This window comes from Protopterus annectens, chromosome 4.part1 (genome assembly GCF_019279795.1).
Source record: "Protopterus annectens isolate FY-2018-M chromosome 4.part1, PAN1.0, whole genome shotgun sequence".
NCBI lineage: Eukaryota > Metazoa > Chordata > Ceratodontiformes > Protopteridae > Protopterus > Protopterus annectens.
In genome coordinates this window covers 461,292,955-461,314,333 of record NC_056734.1, presented here as the reverse complement: position 1 = coordinate 461,314,333, position 21,379 = coordinate 461,292,955, and the positions used below count along the sequence as shown (strand labels likewise).

Sequence of the window (21,379 nt, the reverse complement as noted above, 5' to 3'; positions counted from 1 at the left end):
TAGTAACTCCTCCAGAGATGACAGCGGATCAGAAAGTTAAGGACATAATGACATTACACTCAACCTTGCACAGGTGGAACAATCACGCACCTCAACACCAGTATCTGTAAATCTAGTGGAACACTTTCAGGATGAGGACAGAAATTCAGAGGTAACATTTTCCACACAGACACTTTTACAAAGGGGACCCAGATGCAGGAATTTGTTACAGCTACTCCTGGAAACACATAAAGCATTGACTGCCCAACAAAAAATGTGCCATGAAATTATTAGGGTTCAGAGCACTGCCACAGAGAGTCAGCTGGAAATGGTCAGAGTCCTCCATGGCATGCATAAGGATTTCCAGCACTACATGGAAATGGCACAAAGTAGGGATAATACCACGGTCACACTATTGATTAATATGGTGACACATCAAGCATCAGTGACTACCTCCATCTGTACACTGCTTAAGACATACCAGAGTCTAGCTGGATTAGTTTTGCAAGAGGAAGAGGATGGAGTACTGTCCTGGCATATGGGGCACTACATGATATTACCATTGCCTCTCATTACATTTCTGTAAGTAATGTAGGTGAACAGGCACAACAAATTTCATGCAGGCCATATCAGCATTCATCTACACCTATCAAAACTTACCATTCAAAGTCATAGTCATGACCACACACAGCACTGTTAGAGCAGTGTCTGCAAGGTCACCTGCATCAAGTAGAGCATGACATTTGACTAACTCACTTCACACTTCTCACGGAAGCACCTCTTCAGAATCACTTGCACCACCACCTAGTCTAGCTTGAGGACATGTGTATGACAAATTTGATTTTGAACTACTGTGAATTAAGTCTGACAATTATGTAACTTTACACTTTCACCTTCAAAGATACAGCAGAATATTTAACGTAAATGGGAATAAGATAAAAAAATATTTTTGGTAGGGGACAGCTTTATAAGTGTATGTGCTTTATCACTGCAAACTTACCATGTAAACCATCAAGCAAAGGTGGAAAAAAATCTGTGCTTTGTGCTCTACCATTGTTATAGGTGGCAATAACCTACAACATGAAAGTATTAATGCACAAAACTTTTCTTGAGAAATATAATAAGAGAATTACAGATTGAAAGGACAATCCTGCCATAGAAATTTGTACCGCTGCTACTTCACCCTCATCATTGCACAAATGATACAGGTCTCTGAAGTCAGAAATTATTGTATATGACAATATAAAAATAATCTGATGTGCACTACCGCAAGAAACAAAATCTGAGATAAAATGGTGTAATATAAAAAGTATAATGTTTTCATTTAACTGCAATGCATTAACTCATGAAATATTGAAATACTGAGGATATTCAGTACCTCTGTACTTAAGTAAAGCTCTGCAACAGAATTTATTCATCAAAACGGAGAAAAAATATGATGATTACTCATATGATGTCTTACAACATCGTGGTTTTGGCGTCTTTTCAGGCTTGTTGGCTGTTGGTGAAGCACCCACCAAGAGGAGAAAATGCTGAGAGAAGAAAGGAGCCACTTTTGAGACTTTAAGTATTTTTCCTCTGTTTATTTGCTAAGTTTTTCTGCATAGCCGCCTATTTTGAGCATTTTCTGGCTTGTTAAATTTGATTTCTGCATTAGTAACTGTATTTAGAGCACAACCTAGAGCTGTTTACTGAATTTCCTGTTTGCACTTATTTTTAAAATCGTTTTTTTCTCAAAACTTGCATTTTATCTGTCCTTGGCCTAGCACTCTTGTGTGGGGTCATTTACTGCACTGTTATAACTTGCTAATACTTGTTAACCTCTGCTATCTCTGAAAAAACAAAACAACAAAAATCTTGCTTTTTTCCCACTTTTCTGAGATTTAAAAAAGTTCAGTTACAGGCTTGCTGTTCTTGAACTGTTTGTAAGTTTCTGTGAGGCCACTTTTTGCTTGGGCTAAAGGAAAGTCTCTCTGTTGATCAGTGGCAGTGAAAAACATTGAGCAGCCTGCCTGCCCCTGTGGGAGTGGTTACTGACTTAACTGTAGTTTTATTGGCCATTCTGGGTCAATTCCAAAACTCATTCATCTTCCTCTCTTAAAGCCCTCTTTTGCGCAGTTTTGCACATTTTTGAGCACAGCGCAACAACGGGCAGCACCGCCTAATTGGGTTTAAACTATTCCTGGCTCCACAAAGTCTGCTCTTCACTTTTTCCCTTAGAACTGCTCTATCTCTCAATTTAAACACCATATTCTCATTCTAAGGCCCTTTACTGGTCCAATTAAGTAATCCTACAAGTTAGCACTATTAAACCATAAGCACTACTTACTCTTATACTCTCTACGATTACCCTGCCCTCTATTGGTCCATCTTAAATTCAGTTTCCCTATTACTCTAGCATGTCCAAAGGTCAGTCAATGGTTTCCTCTCCAGTCCACCTGGTGAATCTGGGAATTTTGAGGCAATGTTACAACTGTCTCATGTACACGGACAACCCTCTCCTCCTCCAAACAGGTTCAAATATATGTGAGAGATGCAACTATTTAGCCAAACTGGAGGCTGAGCTCTCTCATCTCAAAACTGGTGTAACCAGTCAGGAGGAGAAGGTAACCTCACACAACACAATTCCAGTATCACATCGTCCCACCACATCAGCGAACCAAACACATAAATACACAAAAACATACTGAGGCTCTAAATAAAAATCTACCTAAGCAACAGAGACCTCCAAAGCAGACATCCAAGCAAACGCTACCTCAAAACAAAACACACACAACACATAACCCACAAAGTCAGTGTGCCAACGCTACCTCAAAACAAAACACACACAACACATAACCCACAAAGTCAGTGTGCCAAGCAGCCACAGCCCTTAAGGCTGAATAACACACCTGATTCTCTTGTTATAGGTGACTCTATTGTCAGACACACTGACATCCCGCTCACCAGGCTGAATAAAGAGAAGGTCACAGTGAGCTGCCTGTCGGGTGCTAGGATCAGACACATAATGCAAGCACTCAGGTCACTCCAAAGCAAATACAAATATGACTCCGTCATTGTACATGCTGGTGTGAATGACCTGAGATGTACCTCCCTGGACTACATGAAAAGAGACATAGAGGAGCTCTCTGATCATGTAGCCGAGGCTGGTATGACCCTGACCTTGAGCAGCATCTTACCCTCACCTAGAATGATGCCACAGTACAAAGACAAATGGATCGATTTTAACAATTGGCTAAAATTTTGGTGTCATTCAAAGGGGATCCAGTGTCTGTCAGCCTGGGATGACATGCTCGACAAGCCACGTTGCTTCACTAGGGACGGCTTGCACCTGTCACCACTGGGCTTTCGGATATTGGCAAAGGCTCTTGCCACCCCCATAGTGCCTTTTTTAGGCAAGGCTCAAAAGTCAAACCCACCCCCATAGACAGCACAAGGAACAAGAAACTAAGGGTAATGCTGCTAAACTCCAGAAGTCTTAACCTCAAGATGCACGCACTCGAAGCTCTCCTCAGTATGGAGAACATCGATATCTGTGCAGTGACAGAAACCTGGTTCAAGGCTCCAGAGAGCACCCCAGTACTACCAGGCTATACCTCATATCATGCTTTTCGGCTCCAAAACCCGGACTGAACCACAAAAGGAGGGGGAGTTTCCATATTTATCAAGGATATCCACACCTCCAGGTTAGTGGCATTGCACGAAGTATCGGAGACGATCCTAACAGTGGGCAAGACTGCTTTTCAGTTTATAGCATCCTACAGACCACCCTCTCAAAGTCAGGAATCCCATTCGGCTTTCCTGAAAATATTGGAGAACAGATCTCTCCGAACACCATTATATTGGGTGACTTCAACTATCCAAACAATGACTGGAAGCACTACTCAAGCCCCAGCACCTTAGCCCAAAGATTCCTGGAAATTATAAACTCAAATGCTATGGAACAACTAGTCACCACTCCCACAAGAGGGGACAACATACTAGACCTGATCATTACCAACATGGGGACTCTATGCTCCACACCAGAAGTATATCCCTCATTGGTAAAATCAGACCATAAATTAATTTCACTGGATGTCCACATCCCGACCCCACCCTCAGCCCAGAAAACCACAGTGAAAAACTTCTCAAAAGCGAACTTCTCACTTCTCAAAACCGAAGTGGAATCCTTCAAGGCCCCAGGGCCAGTAGAAACTACAGCCCAAACTGCAGAATCCTATATAAATGCATTCTATGGACATCTCCAGGAATGCATGGATCATGCTATCCCAAACAAAACCAAGACCCAATCATCCAAAGGCAGGCGTCCAGTCTGGTGGACCCCTGCCATAAATAAACTGTACAACAGAAGGAGGAAGCTACTACATGATAGAGCAAAATCCCTAATAGGGAAGGCATCTCTGATCAGTACTAGCAAAAAATTACGATACCTCATAAAATCCTCCAAGGCCAGCTTTGAGAGAAAAATTGCACAGGACACCAAAGACAATCATGAGGCTTTTTTCAGTTATGTTAGAAACCTGGGATGCAACTCCCAGACTTGTTCTGAGTTGATTCTAAACGTTAAAAAATACACTGAACCCACAGACATCGCCAATATCCTGGCAGACAGGTTCAGTGCAAACTTCTCCACCCCCCCCCCAAAGAGCAAGTATCTATCCCGGCAGAGGGCTGCCTCCCAAACATCTCAGATGCTCAGGTGAAGGCTGCCCTCTCCAAAGCAAAAAACACTGCTTCCATGGGACCAGATGGTGTCCCAGGTTGTGTCCTACATGAACTCCAAGAGGAACTAATCCCTCAAATAAAACAGCTATACAATCTCAGCCTCACTACAGGATATGTGCCCACAGAATGGCGTACAGCAACAGTGGTCCCACTCCACAAAGGTGGAGCCTCTACGGACCCTGGAAACTATCGCCCCATAAGCCTGACTAGCTTAGTCTGCAAGGCTATGGAGAGGATCATCATGGAGCTCATAAACAAAGACATTGGGGACCTACAGACACTAGATCCTACCCAGTTCGGCTTTGTCAAGGGCAGATCCTGCCTTTTGAACCTGGTTGACTTCTTTGAAACAGTCACCAAAGCCATAGATGAAGGGAAGGTAGTCCACACAGCCTATCTGGACCTTGCAAAGGCATTTGACACAATACCCCACTCGGGCATCATAGATAAGCTATCCAGCTTAAATATAAACCCCTATGTCACAAGATGGGTCGCAAACTGGCTCAAAGACAGAACCCACAGAGTAAGAGTTGCTGGAGCCATGTCAGACTCGAAACCGGTCACAAGCGGTGTCCCACAGGGTTCTGTCCTGGGACCACTCTTGTTCGGTATATACTTTTCCGAGGTACAGGCAAACGTGGGAGGACTATGGCTCACCAAGTTCGCAGAGGACTGCAAACTGGGCGCCATAATCAACTCTCCAGCTGACACAAATATCCTTCAAAAAGGTCTCACTGAGACAGATAACTGGTGCCAGCACCATGGTTTAAAGCTAAATGCCAAAAAATGTATACTCATACCCTTTGGCAAAAACAATGTGCCCACAAATTACCACATAGGCGGAAACCCATTAAGTACAGAGAAAGTTATTAGGGACCTGGGGACCCAAGTTGATAGCAATCTCTCCTTTGAAAACCACATTGCCAAAGTGGTTAAAAGACCTTCTACATAGCCCACCTCATCACAAAGGGTTTCACATCTAGATCAAGAGAGGTAATCGTGCCCCTTTATTCATCCTTCATCAGGTCCATCATAGAATACAATGCCCCTTTTGGGATGTACCTTACCCGACACCTGCAGCAATTAGAAAGACCCCAAAAGTATCTCACCAAGAGGATCAATGGTCTCAAACAGATGCCATATACTGCTCGGTTAAAAAAACTCCAGCTCTATTCAGTTGCATACCGCCTACTTCGAGGCGATCTATGCCTGACATACAAAGCTATGTCAAATCCAGAATTAATGGACATGCTCCACCTCAGTAAATCTAAATCCCTTAGAGCCACATGCTCGAGGGACTTGAACCTCAGCACAGAAATAAATAGAACTTGCTGGAGGTACAGGTTCATAACCCAGAGGCTCCCTTCGCTCTGGAATAGAATTCCAGTTTATGTGAGGCAGAGCACCTCACTGAATCTCTTCAAGAAGAATCTCGATAAGTGGATGGAGGATCGTAGGTTTGTCCCAGGGATTACTCCCGTGTCACTATTAGACAGAGGCACAGTAAACTAAACCTTAAAAAGGGCACAGTATACTCAAATCAAGGGGTTGCGTAAGCCATACAGAATCGGGCTAGGCTTATAATTGCCTCAGGGCAGATAGCCTTGTATGAACCTATGAACCTATGAACAGGAGTCAGTTAAAGCCATGCCTGAGTGTTCACCGACAATAATATGAGTAAATTTTGTAAAAGAAAAAAAAAACATTTTAAGATGAGAAAGAATCTCAGATGAACAGTGCCAACAGACTGTGCGCTCCAGAGCATAGCCTACAGATATCACTACATACATCAATTATATGCCATGTGTTTCTTATAAGAAAGGAAGCACTAACATGAATGTCATGGTCCATAGTTCTGGACTAGGTGCCACCTGTTTACCAGCACATCTGTAGGCCATGCACCAGCCTGCTACATGGGGTCCCTTACTACTGCTGCCAGCTGGTCAACTTTAGTCATAGTGGAACTTGAACTGGGCGATGAAGTGACAGCATGGGTCACTTCACTACCAGAATGGCACATGATCATCTTGTCCAGAGTGCAACATGCAGTAAACATCCTGCATGCAGTAGCTGGGTCACACTGAAGGGCACCCCCCAGACTCAACACCTAAAATAGCTTTTCAGGAGGTCAAAGACCCACTTGATGACAATGGGTGCCTGGGACAGGGATTTGTTTTACATCTCCTCTGCAGCTCCACTTGGATTTCTCACCAGTGTCATGTATCATGGCAACAGTGGATATCCAGTATCACCTGAAACACAAGGAAAAAAATAGAAAGAAAGAGAGAGAGAGAGAAAGGAGGAGAACAAAACAAAGAAAAAGTGGTGTAGTATTCAACAATGAATTTTAATTTGAATAACTATTTAAATACAATATAAAAAAACACTAAGATGATGGCCACTGGGCATCATACTACGCAGGAAGAGGCAGCAGAGTGAGCCAGACATGGGAATCATGCACACTGCCAGGACGATGGACAGAGACATTGGTGATACACTCCCATGCATCACATACTACCTGGCAGTTGATGGAATGGTAGCACTTCCTAGTATGGTAACGTTCACCCTGTGGACGAGAAGGGGCCCTAATTGCACTACAGTACTTCAGGGAAATATGCCACGCCATAAAAGGCACTCATAGTCCTTGATTGGTCCTGAGGTGACAACAGGAAATAGATGTACTCATTCATACATGCCAATAGTACATCCAGCAACTGTTGCAGTATCCTCAAAGCAGAAGCCTGTGAGATCCCCAATGTGTCCCCCGTCTGTCTCTGGAAGCTCCCCATGGCAAGTATAGTGAGGGCTACACATACCTAGTGTCCACAGAGTTGGGAAGTCCATGCATTCTTCCGGTACCACTATGGGGGTCAAACATACCCACCAAGACCTTTTTAATGCCCCTATCCACTATGAATCTGTCAAGGATTTTCTGATTGTAAAAGTTTTGAGATATCTTTTTTTACATTTTTGCCTTTTTGGTTGGCAAGCGCCACTGGGTGCAAGCAGTTTTGTCCCAGCAAAGACAAGCAGCTCACAGGAAATAGCAAATCTAGCAACAACCAACAGAATTATCAGACTGCAACTCAGATAGATTTGACGAGATTTCCATCTATATAATGTATCTGCTGACAGCGTGAACAAGTATAAAAATTTCACTATGAATTGCAAAAAATGTTGAAAATACTTCATTAGCATACACGGAGTTATATCACTCCTCATTTACATCTCATTATTAATACATTTGCATAGGCTGATTTGAGGTCATTGTGCATTTGCATAAATGGCCTCTATGAATTGTAGTTCAGCTGCTCTCATTCACAGACATCGCAGAGAGCCTAAATGTATCTCTGTAAATCACTATGAATACAGCCCTAAAAGTTCTGTGATTTTATCTGTGTACATTTAAACGAATAACAGCAAAAAAAAAAAAATATACTTCACAATTCAGTCCAAGGATAAAAAGCATCGTTTAAAGAGTCGAAAATCTCAAAGAAATGGAGCAGACCCTTTAGATAATAATACAATATTCTTTTAATTAGTGTTGCCTACTGATTAAAGGACTATTGCATTATCTGCTGGATTTTTTTCCATTTTTCAACAATTTTCCCTCTATGAACATAATTTTATTAATTAGTTAAGCTTGCTTGCAGGTACAACTCTAGAGAATACACAAGTACAGAAAATGCAGCTCTGTAAATTATTCTTACCAGAATTAATGTATACTTAACGAATATCAATCATGTCACTATATGAAATAAAATCAGTCTCACCTGACCTTCACACTTTATTTATTTTGCATTCGATAAGCTACGTGTGACTGTGATTCCCTGCTTTGTACTCAGCTACCAGATTTCTGCAGTCCTCTGTACATCCTACTTAACCTTTGTACCAAGGAGTTTTCTTGTCACTGCCTCACCCTCCATATTATGAATTAAAGCACCCTCATGCCCCTGCAGAACCTTTCTTGTTGCTGATTCTGCCTTATCATGATCTTATTTCCACAACCTGGGAGATCTAGTCAAGTGGGTTTTCAGCCTGTAATAACCACATTTTTTCCTAATAAAAAGCTGTGAAACTCACAATATCAGTGTAGCATATAGTGTGTTATACTTTTCTGAACTGCGTGGTATATTGAAACAGTTTTTGAACTGGATGCCACAATTGGCCCCTACACATCGGTACATCAAGTCACAGGAGTATAATGAAGCATCTATGAAAATGTTTGCAACAGTTTGCATCTATAATGATACCATGCAATGCAAAAGATGTTTGTTGCAATAACTTGTGCTGCAATTTTCATATACACATTGTTGCAATCTATTTGTCTCAGCTCATACCAGATCTGATATAAATGGTTAATAATGGACAATGTAATTCTCATGGGTAACTGTTGTGCATGATGGCTTTACTTTGTTATTAAAACCAGACTTGCCCCTCAGGATTATACTGAAAATGGGTCACTGCAAGCTGGGCCATCTAGGCAATCAAATATAGTAAATAAATAAAATGTTGCTGTGGTGTACATTGTATTTCACTAAATCATACAAATTAACAATAAACACAAAATGTATGCATTCGAGAGGTTTAAAAATCTAATCGTACAATTTCCATTGAAATTAAAAGGTAGTACTGTCATTGTAATTACGTTAGGCTTTGCAATGACAAAAACGAATGACTATGAAAACAGAGGCTTGTACACTGCCAAATACAAGCTACTATCATTTCTTTGATATAGTATCAGCTCATATTAATCCCACTGGCTGTAATCATTTTATTTCAAAGTGGTATATTACCTATAATGTTATAAAGCACAACTTTTTCTAATTGAAGAAATCTACAGAGAGATGTAATAGCTCAGAGAATACACTGGCTATTTATTAAATTCTTTCATTTGAAATAAAACAAAAACAAAGTATTTTTTGTAAAATGTAGGTGATATACTCTTCAGATAAAATCTAGGTTTACTAAACATTATTTATAGCAGTGTTCCTAACAATGTTTTATGAGGATGTATAATGTAATAAATGTAGCATTCTGAATGTAAAGATATTCCACATGATTTTCAGGTAAGAATTCTAACATATAGGCAACACTGTCCTGCATATATGTCTATATTAAACTGAAGTAATTACCTCTTGTAAACAATTTTTAGATCCTTCCAGTCAATAAAATTGCATGTTTTAGGTTGTCGGGCCAATACAATTTGAACCATCTCACGAGTGATCTTTTTCTTCTCCTTATCAGACACAGGTGTGTACCACTTTTGTAGTCTCAGTTTCCCTTGTCGGCTGAACAACAACATAAATCGCATCTGAAACAAAGTCATAAACAACTCAATAAAGACAATGTTTGATATGCATGTAGAACAAAGACAAAGAAGCAAATTAAGGACAGCTAGGTACTTGACCAATGCAGCTATGTTTATTGTCCATTTATCTGCTCATTAACCAAAAAACATTTACAATAAATAACACTTTTTTTACAGTGATGACTATATTATGTATTCAGTAAGGTAGTATACTGCTAGCATTGAGATGAAGCATTTGTTTGTATGATCATTAATCCGAGTTCATCTAGGATCCAAAGTTACCAGAGTGAGAATGAAGCTACTAAAGTCCAATTCATCTCTTTAAATCTCTGATTGCTCATCTAGAGATATAAAATACTATATGAGGTCTTGGCAGAACTGCCTTTTCTGCAGATATAAAATACTATACGAGATCTTGGCAGAGCTGCCTTTTCTGCAATAAATTTAGCCGAGACCACCAACAGTAGCACCAAACATTTGAAAGCACTTGCTAATTGCCTCTACTGTGGGCATTACCTGAAATTTCAAACTTGATAAAATGCAAAAAACACTAAGTGGGTGATCACGACTACACACCATGCACATCTCACATCAATGTACTGCTGACAGCTCTATAAGCATGCTGAAATTTTGACATTAAGGATAGCTAAGAGCTGACATCAGCTGAGCCAACAAAGTTCATACTGGTTATCATTAAAATAACGAATGAGTTGCACATTTTGACAGTGGTTCATTCCCAAAAACTCCACTTGTATGCTGTACAACAAGGTTTACTTAGCCAAATAAAAAAAATCCTTTAGCTGCTCCTTGTCTCAAGAAAGCCTCAAAAGGTTAAAGAAAATTTAAAAATAAACCGTTACCTAGCAGTACACTTCACACCAGTGCAGTACACCAAGTACTCATCATCTCAAAAAACAGGCTTGTAGAAGACTGTAATACAACCAGTAAAACAGAAAGTAATATAGGGAGCTGTACAATGAGCAGGCAATATAGGCAGAAACCCGATACTAATGAGGTTTTTGGCAAGCCATCCATTACTCATCATAATATATCATACCATGAGCAACTAGTACAATGAAAACAGGTCTGCAGTAAAACCTAGGCAGTTTAATGCAAAACTGGTTTGCAATATTTTACCTTTTTAAGATTCTTAACCAAAGTTTGCACCTAGCAGTGACTCACAGCCATTCTCTGGGTTTTCTTACTACAGATGTAAATGAAAGTCTATAATTTAATTATCTTCAAAAGTATGAGATTGCTTCCTGGGTATTTATTCCTCAAAGTATACAATAATGCTCACAATTATAAGTAATTTGGATTCTTTACATTTGCCTTCTCAATATTCTGTGCATTGTAAGCACATATATTTATCCTTTCCACTGTCTCTAATTTCTGTCACTGTTTGTACAAAGTACCACTGCATATTCTTGTAATTACTCCACTAACATTTCTTTCAATACCTTACAAAAATGTCTCTTTCTGGTTCTCCTTTGAAGAAAGGCAATAAACTTAATGTGACACTACCCGATTATCACAATTGAACATTTGAAAAATAATCAATAAAATATATAGATAGATACACACATGATGTAACAAACTAGGTTTCATTAATTTATTTAGACATAATTATAAAAAGGTTTACTCACAATAGCTGCATACAAGCTGCATACAATTATGACAGTGAAGCATAACTTGTCAATCACTCATGCTAGGAATTAACAAATTGCACCACAAATGATGCAACTGCCCCCACTATGGATTATTGCTATAATGCATGTTCATGGGTTCATAGGTCAATACTAGGCTATTAAACCATTAGAAGCTTAGCCACAATACCCTTAATTGTAGGTATCCATTGACATAACTAATTTATACCTAGTTTTGACCCTTTCAGTGAGGATTTGAAAAGTCAGACATGGGGTATATTTATGAATGCTCATCTGCTTATCCAGGTTTATTGCTACAAAATTAGCAATTTAAGAAGTCTTTAAAGCAGGAGTGACAAACTTGTTTTAGGCTTCAGGCATTGGGAAAATAAGTTTCTAATTAAACCAGGAGAATTGGAAGCCAACATTAAGCCTGTAGATACAGTAATAAAGTATGCATTTCCCTCCCCCGTCCTCAAAACCTACAGACACCCGGCATGGGAACTGGGTATGTGAGATTTGGCAGTGACATTGTGCTGGGAGTCCGGATGTTTAGCTTTTGCTCCTACTCTAGCTCAATGGGCTAAGATAAGCAATTCGGTGTCTGCTAAGCTAGGGTCTGTGTATAAGAAAGCTTCCACGTGCTTGTTTTACCTGGCAGAACAGCCATTCTCAGTCTGATCAGGCTCACTTGTCTATGTTCCATTTACTTTACAAAAGCAAACACACCTGCAGTCTAACCCCTTCATGTCATTCCTGCACAGGTTCACAGGTATGTACTTGGCTAACAACCACCAGGGCCTGTATAAATCTAGCTGTGCAATCCAAACAACTGTGTCCCTTTATTTAGAGGTAGTACATTAGTTAGGAAGTTTCTAGATGTTATGTGTGGGGGTATGGTAGTTTGGAAATTACTGTCTGCTTCTGTTAGACACATGGGAGTCAGACCTGGGATGAATTTCTGATTTCCCAGCCATTTGTCAAGGTTTTGCTTAAATATGGTTAGGGAGGGACTCTGCTTCACATGAATGGGGAGCCTATTTCAGAGAATTGGACTCTCTGAGATACATCTGTCTCACCAACATGTCTTATTTATGTCACAAGCAAAATTTAAATCCTTAGATCTAGTGGTATAGATGCTGTTCATTTTGCGTCAGAGCTGAATCCAAGGTTTCCGTTTTTGTTTCTTATGGTTTGCAAAAGCCCTTACAGGGTGAAAGCACTTACCAATAAAACGGCTTGGATTTTACTTGTCTTTGGCACGGATTCGGTCATTGTTTGAACTAGCATTTATTTCTGCTGCTTGAATAAGCCTCAGTGACTGCTGGATTTATGCTGATTTTTGTTGCCAGTCTTGGTTTGCTCCTGTACTTCTCTTTTGGATCATTTATTTATTTTATTAGTAACATGAGCATTTGGACCGTGATAACACTTACTCTTACAGTATACCTTTGAAAATATTGTCAAGTATTAAACATACATTTCATAATATATATAGGTGATGTCATAATTATGTACTAAAACTAAATGCCAAAAAAATGTAGAATAGTTTCCTTCAGCAAGCATGATGTTCATTGTAACCATCACTTATTCTGGTGGTTAGGGACCATGGAGATTATGTGAGTAAAAAACTATCGTTCGATTACCATGTATGCACTATTGTAAGAAAGTCTTTTTTCATTGTATATCAATTAGTAAGAGTACTGTATCTAGGTCAAATGATGTGATATTCTGCACTTATTAGGCTAATATGAGTATAATGCCCCCTTCAATATGCATCTCTACAAACACTTAACATAACTTGAAAGACCACAATGCTTTCTTACCAAGAAAATCAAGGTCCTAAATCACAAAAAACTACACTGGATTATCTCAAAATCTTGTCTCTCTCTCTTTTTGGTTTCATATAAGTTACTGAGGAGTGATCTTTGCCATGTGCACAGAATCTCAACAGACCCTATCCTCTCAGATGTAATATACATCTACAAGTCCAATGGTGGCATAAACACCCATTTAAGAGATCTCAATCCATTCTACAACATAAGCAGAACACGCTGAAAGGATAGATATGCCTCACAAAGAATATCACTTCTTTGAAATAGTCTTCTCCACAAAAAGCAAAGTACTCTCCTTACTGTATTCAAATACAATCTGGACGAATGTATGGGAATCTGAAATTCATCCTGTAGTTTAGCACCCTTGTCCCTTATGGATAAGGGTAACGTCTAAAGGTTTTGTGCTCTAGGTTATTCATACTTAAATTATGAGGCTTAAAATTTTCAAACGAATGCACATGGAGGTAACATGGGCAATAAGTATTCATTTAAACATCATAAACACATGAATGGAAAACATGTCTTACAAAAATAAAACTAATATTTAGTTTTTTGTCAACCTCGAATGGCTGAAATGCCTATAATTATTTCAGGACACGTATTCATCAACATTTAGAATACAATACATTTTTCCTTCATATTAAAGCTAGCATTCTCAAGACAAACTGAATAAAAGATAATTTATTAAGATAAACAGAGATCTAGTGCGTCTTGGGCAGATTATATTTGTGTTTCATATTCTATTGACAAAAAGGCAGAAGTCAGAGCTGGATGTGGCAGAGTTAAAGATGTTAAGATCTCCATTGGGTGTGATGAGGGTAGACAGGATTAGGAATAAGTATATTAGAGGATCAGCCCAGGTTGGACAGTTTAGAGACAAAGCCAGAGAGGTGAGAGTGCGTTGGTTTGGACATGTGCTGAGGAGGGATGCTGGGTATATTGGGAAAAGGATGCTAAGGATGAAGCTACCAGGTAGGAGGAAAAGAGGAAGGACTAAAATAAGGTTTATGGATGTGGTGAGAGAGGACATGCAGGTGGTTGGTGTGACACAGCAAGATGCAGAGGACAGGAAGAAATGGAAACAGGTAATCCACTGTGGTGACCCCTAACCGGGAAAAGCCGAAAGAAGAAGAAGAATTCTATAGCTCTGTTATACAAAACTAAAAATTAAGGTCTTCAAGCATTTTCATGATGAGGTCTTGGTTGTTGATTGGGGTCAACATTCATTACAAATAACCTAACCAGTACAATGACAATATGATATTAAATAGTGATAAATGTCCACATCAGAATTGTATTTTGTTCACTGTAACACCACACAAGTGTGGAACCCTCTGCCCACTGACGTGAGACCTACACATTCTTTATGTAAGATAATTATTTTGATAATTCTTAATTTTGGCCACGGTGAGTAACAGACCTCTCAACTATCCATAGCTTCAGAGAATGTCCAGATTTTTGCCTCCTATTTTCGGTCGGTTCTTTATAAAATTTATGTGTTTTCTGGCAAATCACTGAAGACTGAAGTCACTAAATTATGACAGACATTTGAATTTCAAACTAACTGCAACTTCTCCAACATAAATTGTCAAGAATATGAAACTCTCTGCCCTCTGATGTGAGACCTTCACATTTTTTATGCAGGATAATTATTTTGATAATTTGAACATGCAAAAAGAATAGAATGGAGGAATGCATATTAGCAAGAAAATAGGAACAAAATGAAGCCGGTAAAGGAGGAAGAGAAAACTTGAGTAGAGAAATTGGAGAATGTGTTGTGGACAAGTAGAAGGAATATTCGGAAATGGATCTAAAGCAACAAAACATTATGTAAAAAAAAAATAAAACAGAAATACATAATAGGCAAACGTAAGTATTCAGGCTGTAAACCTGTGATCATAAATAATGATATTAATGAGGATAAAAAAGGGAAAAAACAGAGACCAAGGCAGATTTAGTTATGCAGCAGAACGAGTGTTAAGATGAGGAAGCCTAGGATGCAATACCACTAACTCAAAGAACAACAGCAAGACTGGATAATCCACAAAGAAAAAGAGAGGACAGTTTGGGTTAAGACGAGAAAGCAAGAAAAAGGGTACGTGGAAACGGTCGAGGCTAACTAAGGTCATGGAAGTAGGTATACCAAGCAGCATTTTGAAGGAAGAAACCGCTATATACAGAATGCTGTAATTTCCTTACAGAAGAGAAGAGAGAATGGCATTTTAGACTTAGGAGGTTATATAAGTGAAAGTCTTGTCAGGAAGGAAATAAGATTAAATGCTTTTTTTCATATGAACTCCCAGGACTATATGAAGCAGAGGCATAAGAGTAGAGGTAAAAGAAGTAAGAGAGCATTGGTTAGAAAGGAGCTTCTGTGTGTAAGTGGCAAGATGAAAAGTGGTCCTACTTGCAAGTGGAAGACAGTTTACCTTGGAGATGGGTATGCATCAATGTCACCATTTAGGGGAAAATGGGAATTCATTGCAAGATTCTAGTGATTCCAGGCAGAAGAGGAGTAAGGGAAGGCATATTTTAGATGGGGAATGCAAACAGTCCTCTTCTTGGATGCACAGTTAAGCAGTACAGTTTCTTAACATGCAGTCTTTAGGTGGCTATCAGTAGAGGAGTATATATGGTTAGCATAAGGTGGGAAAGACATGGACAGGTCTAGTAGAAGGTCAAGAATTGTACTCATGAGAGTATAAGATGGAACTAGTAGTGATGGGTTGGAGGTTTATATAGCCAGAAAGGAGTACTGAATACCATGTATTGTGTTTTAAGGTATACTTTGAATCTTCTTATGAAGGGAACCATTTCTAGAGACAAAGTCATTGCAAAGTGGCATGGACATAGCAGAACTTATTTTATATATATATATATATATATATATATATATATATATATATATATATATATATATATATATACACACACACACACACACATACATATATATATATATATATATATATATATATATATATATAGATATGTGTTGACTGAGCTATAGCACAGATCCAGATGGACTATTTTCAGTCTCAGCCTAGGGACACAAGGATAAGTGATTACAGCACAACTTTTATCAATTAGCTGTAGTAGTCACAGCAAAAATAACACAACAGAAAGATCCTAACAAAATCCCAATAGAAAACAATTGCATAGTACTGAGACTAATGTGACAATCATGATGTTGAAGGTAGTTGTCAAGGTAATTAAAAAATAAATAGAAAAAGAATTATCCAGCATGATGAGTCATAGGCTGCACCTCAATGGAATGTTCTAGGAAGGCATAGAGTACTGGCACAATGACAAATTCAATCAAATTTTAAAAACTAAAACTTGGAGACCCAAGATGAAATAGCACGTAATACCCAATATGAAAGAGTCTACAATCCTTGTACTTAGCATAATCTGCTCCAAGGTCACAAAGCCAGAGACAAACTTATTACAACTTGACAGAAGGGTCCTTTGATGTACCAGGACTGAAGCTACACATTACTAACCAGGACTGGAAAAGGTAGTTTACTTTCCTGATCTGACTTTGTGCTGGCCTCCCTCTTTCATACTGCCCCAGGTTTCTGCATTTTATCAGGAGTTACCACCACTACTTTACTCAACACTATACCATTTACAATCCTTGCATCAAGTAAATTAGCTCTTGGTTTTACTGATGTTGTCTGGAAGGGTATTTTTACAAACCACCATAAACTTGGTTTATAGATGTTTGTGGTTGCATGTTTACAGATAATGCAATTTGTGCAGATAGAAGTACATTCGCTTAGGGTGCATCTTAATGTGCAATATTTATTTTTGTTTCTAAAGCTGGCCTAACGTCAATAATTCTGCGATAAAAGATGAGGAGTGGAAAGCAGATAAGGATGATGCGTTCGGTGATAATATCCTGTGCTGAAGCAGGCGCATTTGCCTTGGATAAAGAGGTGCTTTTTGAGTTGCTTTCTGAATTTGAAGTACTGATTTCTTTAAGTTGATGGTAAAAGCTTGCAAAGAATAGGTGCCCAAGATGATAACGCAAGTACATTGCTCTGGAGTTTGGTTCTAGGAGTAATGAGAGTTGGTTTGGATTGTGAGGAGTGTCTCAGGTTCTATGAGGAGTTTTTTTTTCTACAAAGTTGAGCTGCAAGGGGAGTAAATGTGTGGAGATGAAGTTGTTTGTAGAGTTGCAATCCTAACAGTAGATTAGGTCTTAGTTTTATGGGTAGCTAATGCATTTGCTGGCCACATGGCATCATGCAACAAATACCTTTTTACTGCTAATCGCTTACTGCTGATTAAACTTCAGAGCTGCCTTCTTCAAACATCCAACATGTCAGTTTTGCCTTTTTGGGCATAATACCAGTTTTTTTTGCCAAGCTGATGCTGTATCTGCCTGCTCATCCATACTGTTTGTTTATTTTCATTTATTTTAGGTTGCATTTGCTGACCGGGGAAGTCCATCTGGGAATAAAGGTCCCTCTTCAGCACAATCTAAATCTTTTAAGTTATATAATATCAGCAATGTCAGAAAACAAAATATAGTTTTCAATGTCAAAAATAGATAAGACAGTAACTATACATATAGTAGTAAGGCTCCATATACTAATTGCACTCTATTCAGGTATAGTTAATTAAATAACTATGCAGTACAGAGTACTGAGTTAGCTACAAAGCGTGGATAGCAAAGGTTGATTTAATGTTAAGATATAAATAAAATGAGTGGTATGAGAGTTAAGACAGGCATGGGTAGAAGGTGGGGCGGGGGAAGACAGAGTGATAGCTGGTAACAGAGTAGAGGTATGCAGGGGTATAAGATGAGGAAGAAAGCAGAGATGTCATACTTATCTGTAAGATGTACAGCTAAAGAGCCAGGATGCTGAGAGGTATTTTTCTTAGATGTGTTTTGAATGACTGTTGGTTTTAGAAAGTTTGAATATTATGAGAGTCCTGATGCATTTTGGGCTTTAGTGATGGAGAGGAGGAGTTTGTCTTTAGAGCAAAGAGCTTTAGTAGGTTGGTAGCATTAAAGCTGCCTTTTAGTGCTGGACACGTATCATAGTATAATCACAGTATGAGCTAGTAGCAGCTGACTACTGTGGAGATGATGTGGGACTTCCGTGCAATTTAGTTATTTAAGGGAAGAACAGTGATGAGTTCCAAAGGGGTGATTTCCAACAAAGTGAGCTAGTTTACTGTAGCAATGTTCTAGCTTTGTTTGTATGGACATTTGTAGGCTAGTAAGGTGAGTAAAGGTGAGGGAAGGCATACAGTAGAGTAGGAAGGAGGGAGCCTAAAGCTCTGGTTGCTCTGGTTCTGTCTTTTAGGTAGAGTTTTATTCTATATAAGAGGCTGAACATTCTGTGAGTTTTTTAATCAGGTTGGGTGTGTAGATCGGGTCTATATCATATATTCAAAAAATCGAACACCATAAGTTTGAACTTGGAATTCAAATATTGATAACATCGAACACTCAGAATAGCAATTTTTTTCCCAGGGAAAAAATTTGCTGTTCCGAGAAACATATACACACAACACAGGCACACCAAAATAAATAAACCACACACATAGAGTTAACAAAACCCAACGCTACACTAAACCATACATACATTACTAACTATCCACTTACCTTAACTCGCACCCTAACCCTAAGGTCCGTAACTATCGCACACATACCCTACAAAACTATACACAAACAACTGTAGAAAAGTCCATTCATGGAAACAAACCAGGGCTGCCCTTGGAAGTATGTAACACAGTAAACTGTCTTATAGCTTCATTCATAGGAGAACACTGAAGGTAACTAATAGTAAAAAACACTTTCAGTTTTACAACTCGGTAAGTGCTTTCACCATAATGGCTTCATCAGACCGTGAAATGCAGTTTAAAATCATTAATATAAATACCCCCTTCTTTCTAATTAAGAGTTACATCACATCCTGCCAAATAATTAAGTAACTACAGATTCAACCATTATAACTCTAAAACAGAAAGCAATTCAACTAAATCTAATCCTATAAAGACTTTAAAAATCCTTATTAATACATAAAACTCACATGCAATAACATTAGAATAAATTAATGCAGTCTATCTATAAAACATAGAACTGTCATTATGCTAAAAAATTTCCTTAAAAATACTTCACCAAAAAAATACTTCACCAAAGAAATATACAGCATAAAAAACCTCCTAGTACAAAATATAGAAAGGACACAGCTAAACACACTGAAAGCAGCCATAATCAATTATATGCACATAATCTACTTGTTTGGTTTCAACCTTCTGTTGTATAATATTGGCTTTATAGGTACTTTCTCATTGAGTCCGGGAGTTCTATCAGCTCTGCACCTGATAATCCATCTCATCTCACAAGTTTCAGTGTGATTCTTAATGTCACCACCTCTAACCCCAGGGGAGACAATTTGTAGGACTGAAAATTTAAATTCCTGCGTTCGATCAGTAGCAAGTACATGTCTTGCTAAAGCATTGTGCTCAGTCCCAATGCGTATATGGTATAAATCCTCCTTGACTCTTTCCCTGAGCTTCCTATTGGTTTCCCTGTATAGAACGCAAAACAGGAGGTGCATCTAGCTAGATATACAATATTCTCAGTTCCACAATTCACGGATACATTAAAATTATAAACATAATTGGTAACAGAGTGAATAAAGCTATCCCTAGTATCAATTGAAATGCATTGACTGCATCTCTTACAAGGTAGTGTCTCCTTGGCAGGATTATTACCAATATCCTTTGTCTGCAAACAGGGATAACATAACAGCTGTTTAAGATTTTTCTTATTTTTAAAAGTAAATTTTGGCTCGCTCCCCACTATTCCTCTAATAGTCTCATCTAATAACAGGACATCCCAGTGCTTCTGCACAATTCCTTTCAGCACAGGTGTGTCCACAGTGTAAAACATAGGCATCTTCACTATAGGGGCATTACACTGAACCACCTCCTCTCTCGAAGCTTGTGCACTTGTTCCAGAAAAGTACGGACTAGCTCTAGTCATCCTGACCATATCAATTTCCTCAATAGCTTTATCAATATCGTATGGATCATATTGTCTAGCTATTAGTCTCACCCTCAAATCAAATAGTTCTTGCTTGTAACCTTCTTGCATTGGGTTCAGTCTAGACGCTCTCATTGCCTGTCCCTTAACAACGTTTCTAAATACATACTGGGGATGCATACTCCCCCTATGCAATAAGGTGTTCCGATAACATGCTTTCCTATGTACACCCATATTTAATAGTCTTTCTATGGATACATCCAAAAAAGAGATTGCCTGCCGCGAGCAATTCATTGTGAAACTAAGATAATCAGTCAACTCATTCACCTGCGACTCAAACCTGTACAAAGAAGTCTCATCTCCCTTCCATATCAAAAACAAATCGTCCACAAAACACTTATAAAAACCCACATTCATTTTAAAACTGTCAAGCTGGAATAAAACATCTTCCTCCCAACTCGCCATAAAAATGTTGGCGTAGCTGTTGGCACAAGAAGTGCCCATCGCTACGCCATCATTCTGAATATACAGTGAGTCCTATACACAAACAAACTAACTGATACACACACATACAGTTAACAAAACCCAACTCTACACTACACCATACATACATTACTAACTATCCACTTACCTTAACCCACACCCTAACCCTAAGGTCCGTAACTCCTGCACCACAGTGGAGGAAATAACGAAGCCATGGAACGGCCCACCAAAATCTTACCTAGGTAAGATTTTGATGTTCTGGGGCTTCACTATTTTCACCCTTTGATGTAGTGGATTCAATATTATAACTTTCAAAGTTTTACATCTTTGAAGTTATAATATAGAACCTGTAGATCACATATCAAGTTGTTTTCAATTGTGACTCCTAAGAGTT

At 38.8% G+C, this 21,379-nt stretch overlaps 1 protein-coding gene across 1 annotated transcript in view; it reads right to left on the bottom strand.

The window, feature by feature from the left end:
* LOC122800922 (AP-1 complex subunit sigma-3-like) overlaps positions 1-21,379 on the bottom strand; it is a 366,160-nt gene that overhangs the window by 259,307 nt on the left and 85,474 nt on the right. Inside the window, exon 2 of the mRNA XM_044070282.1 lies at positions 9,840-10,018. Within this exon, the coding sequence (XP_043926217.1) occupies positions 9,840-10,018 (179 nt within the window). The remainder of the gene's footprint in view (positions 1-9,839; positions 10,019-21,379) is intronic.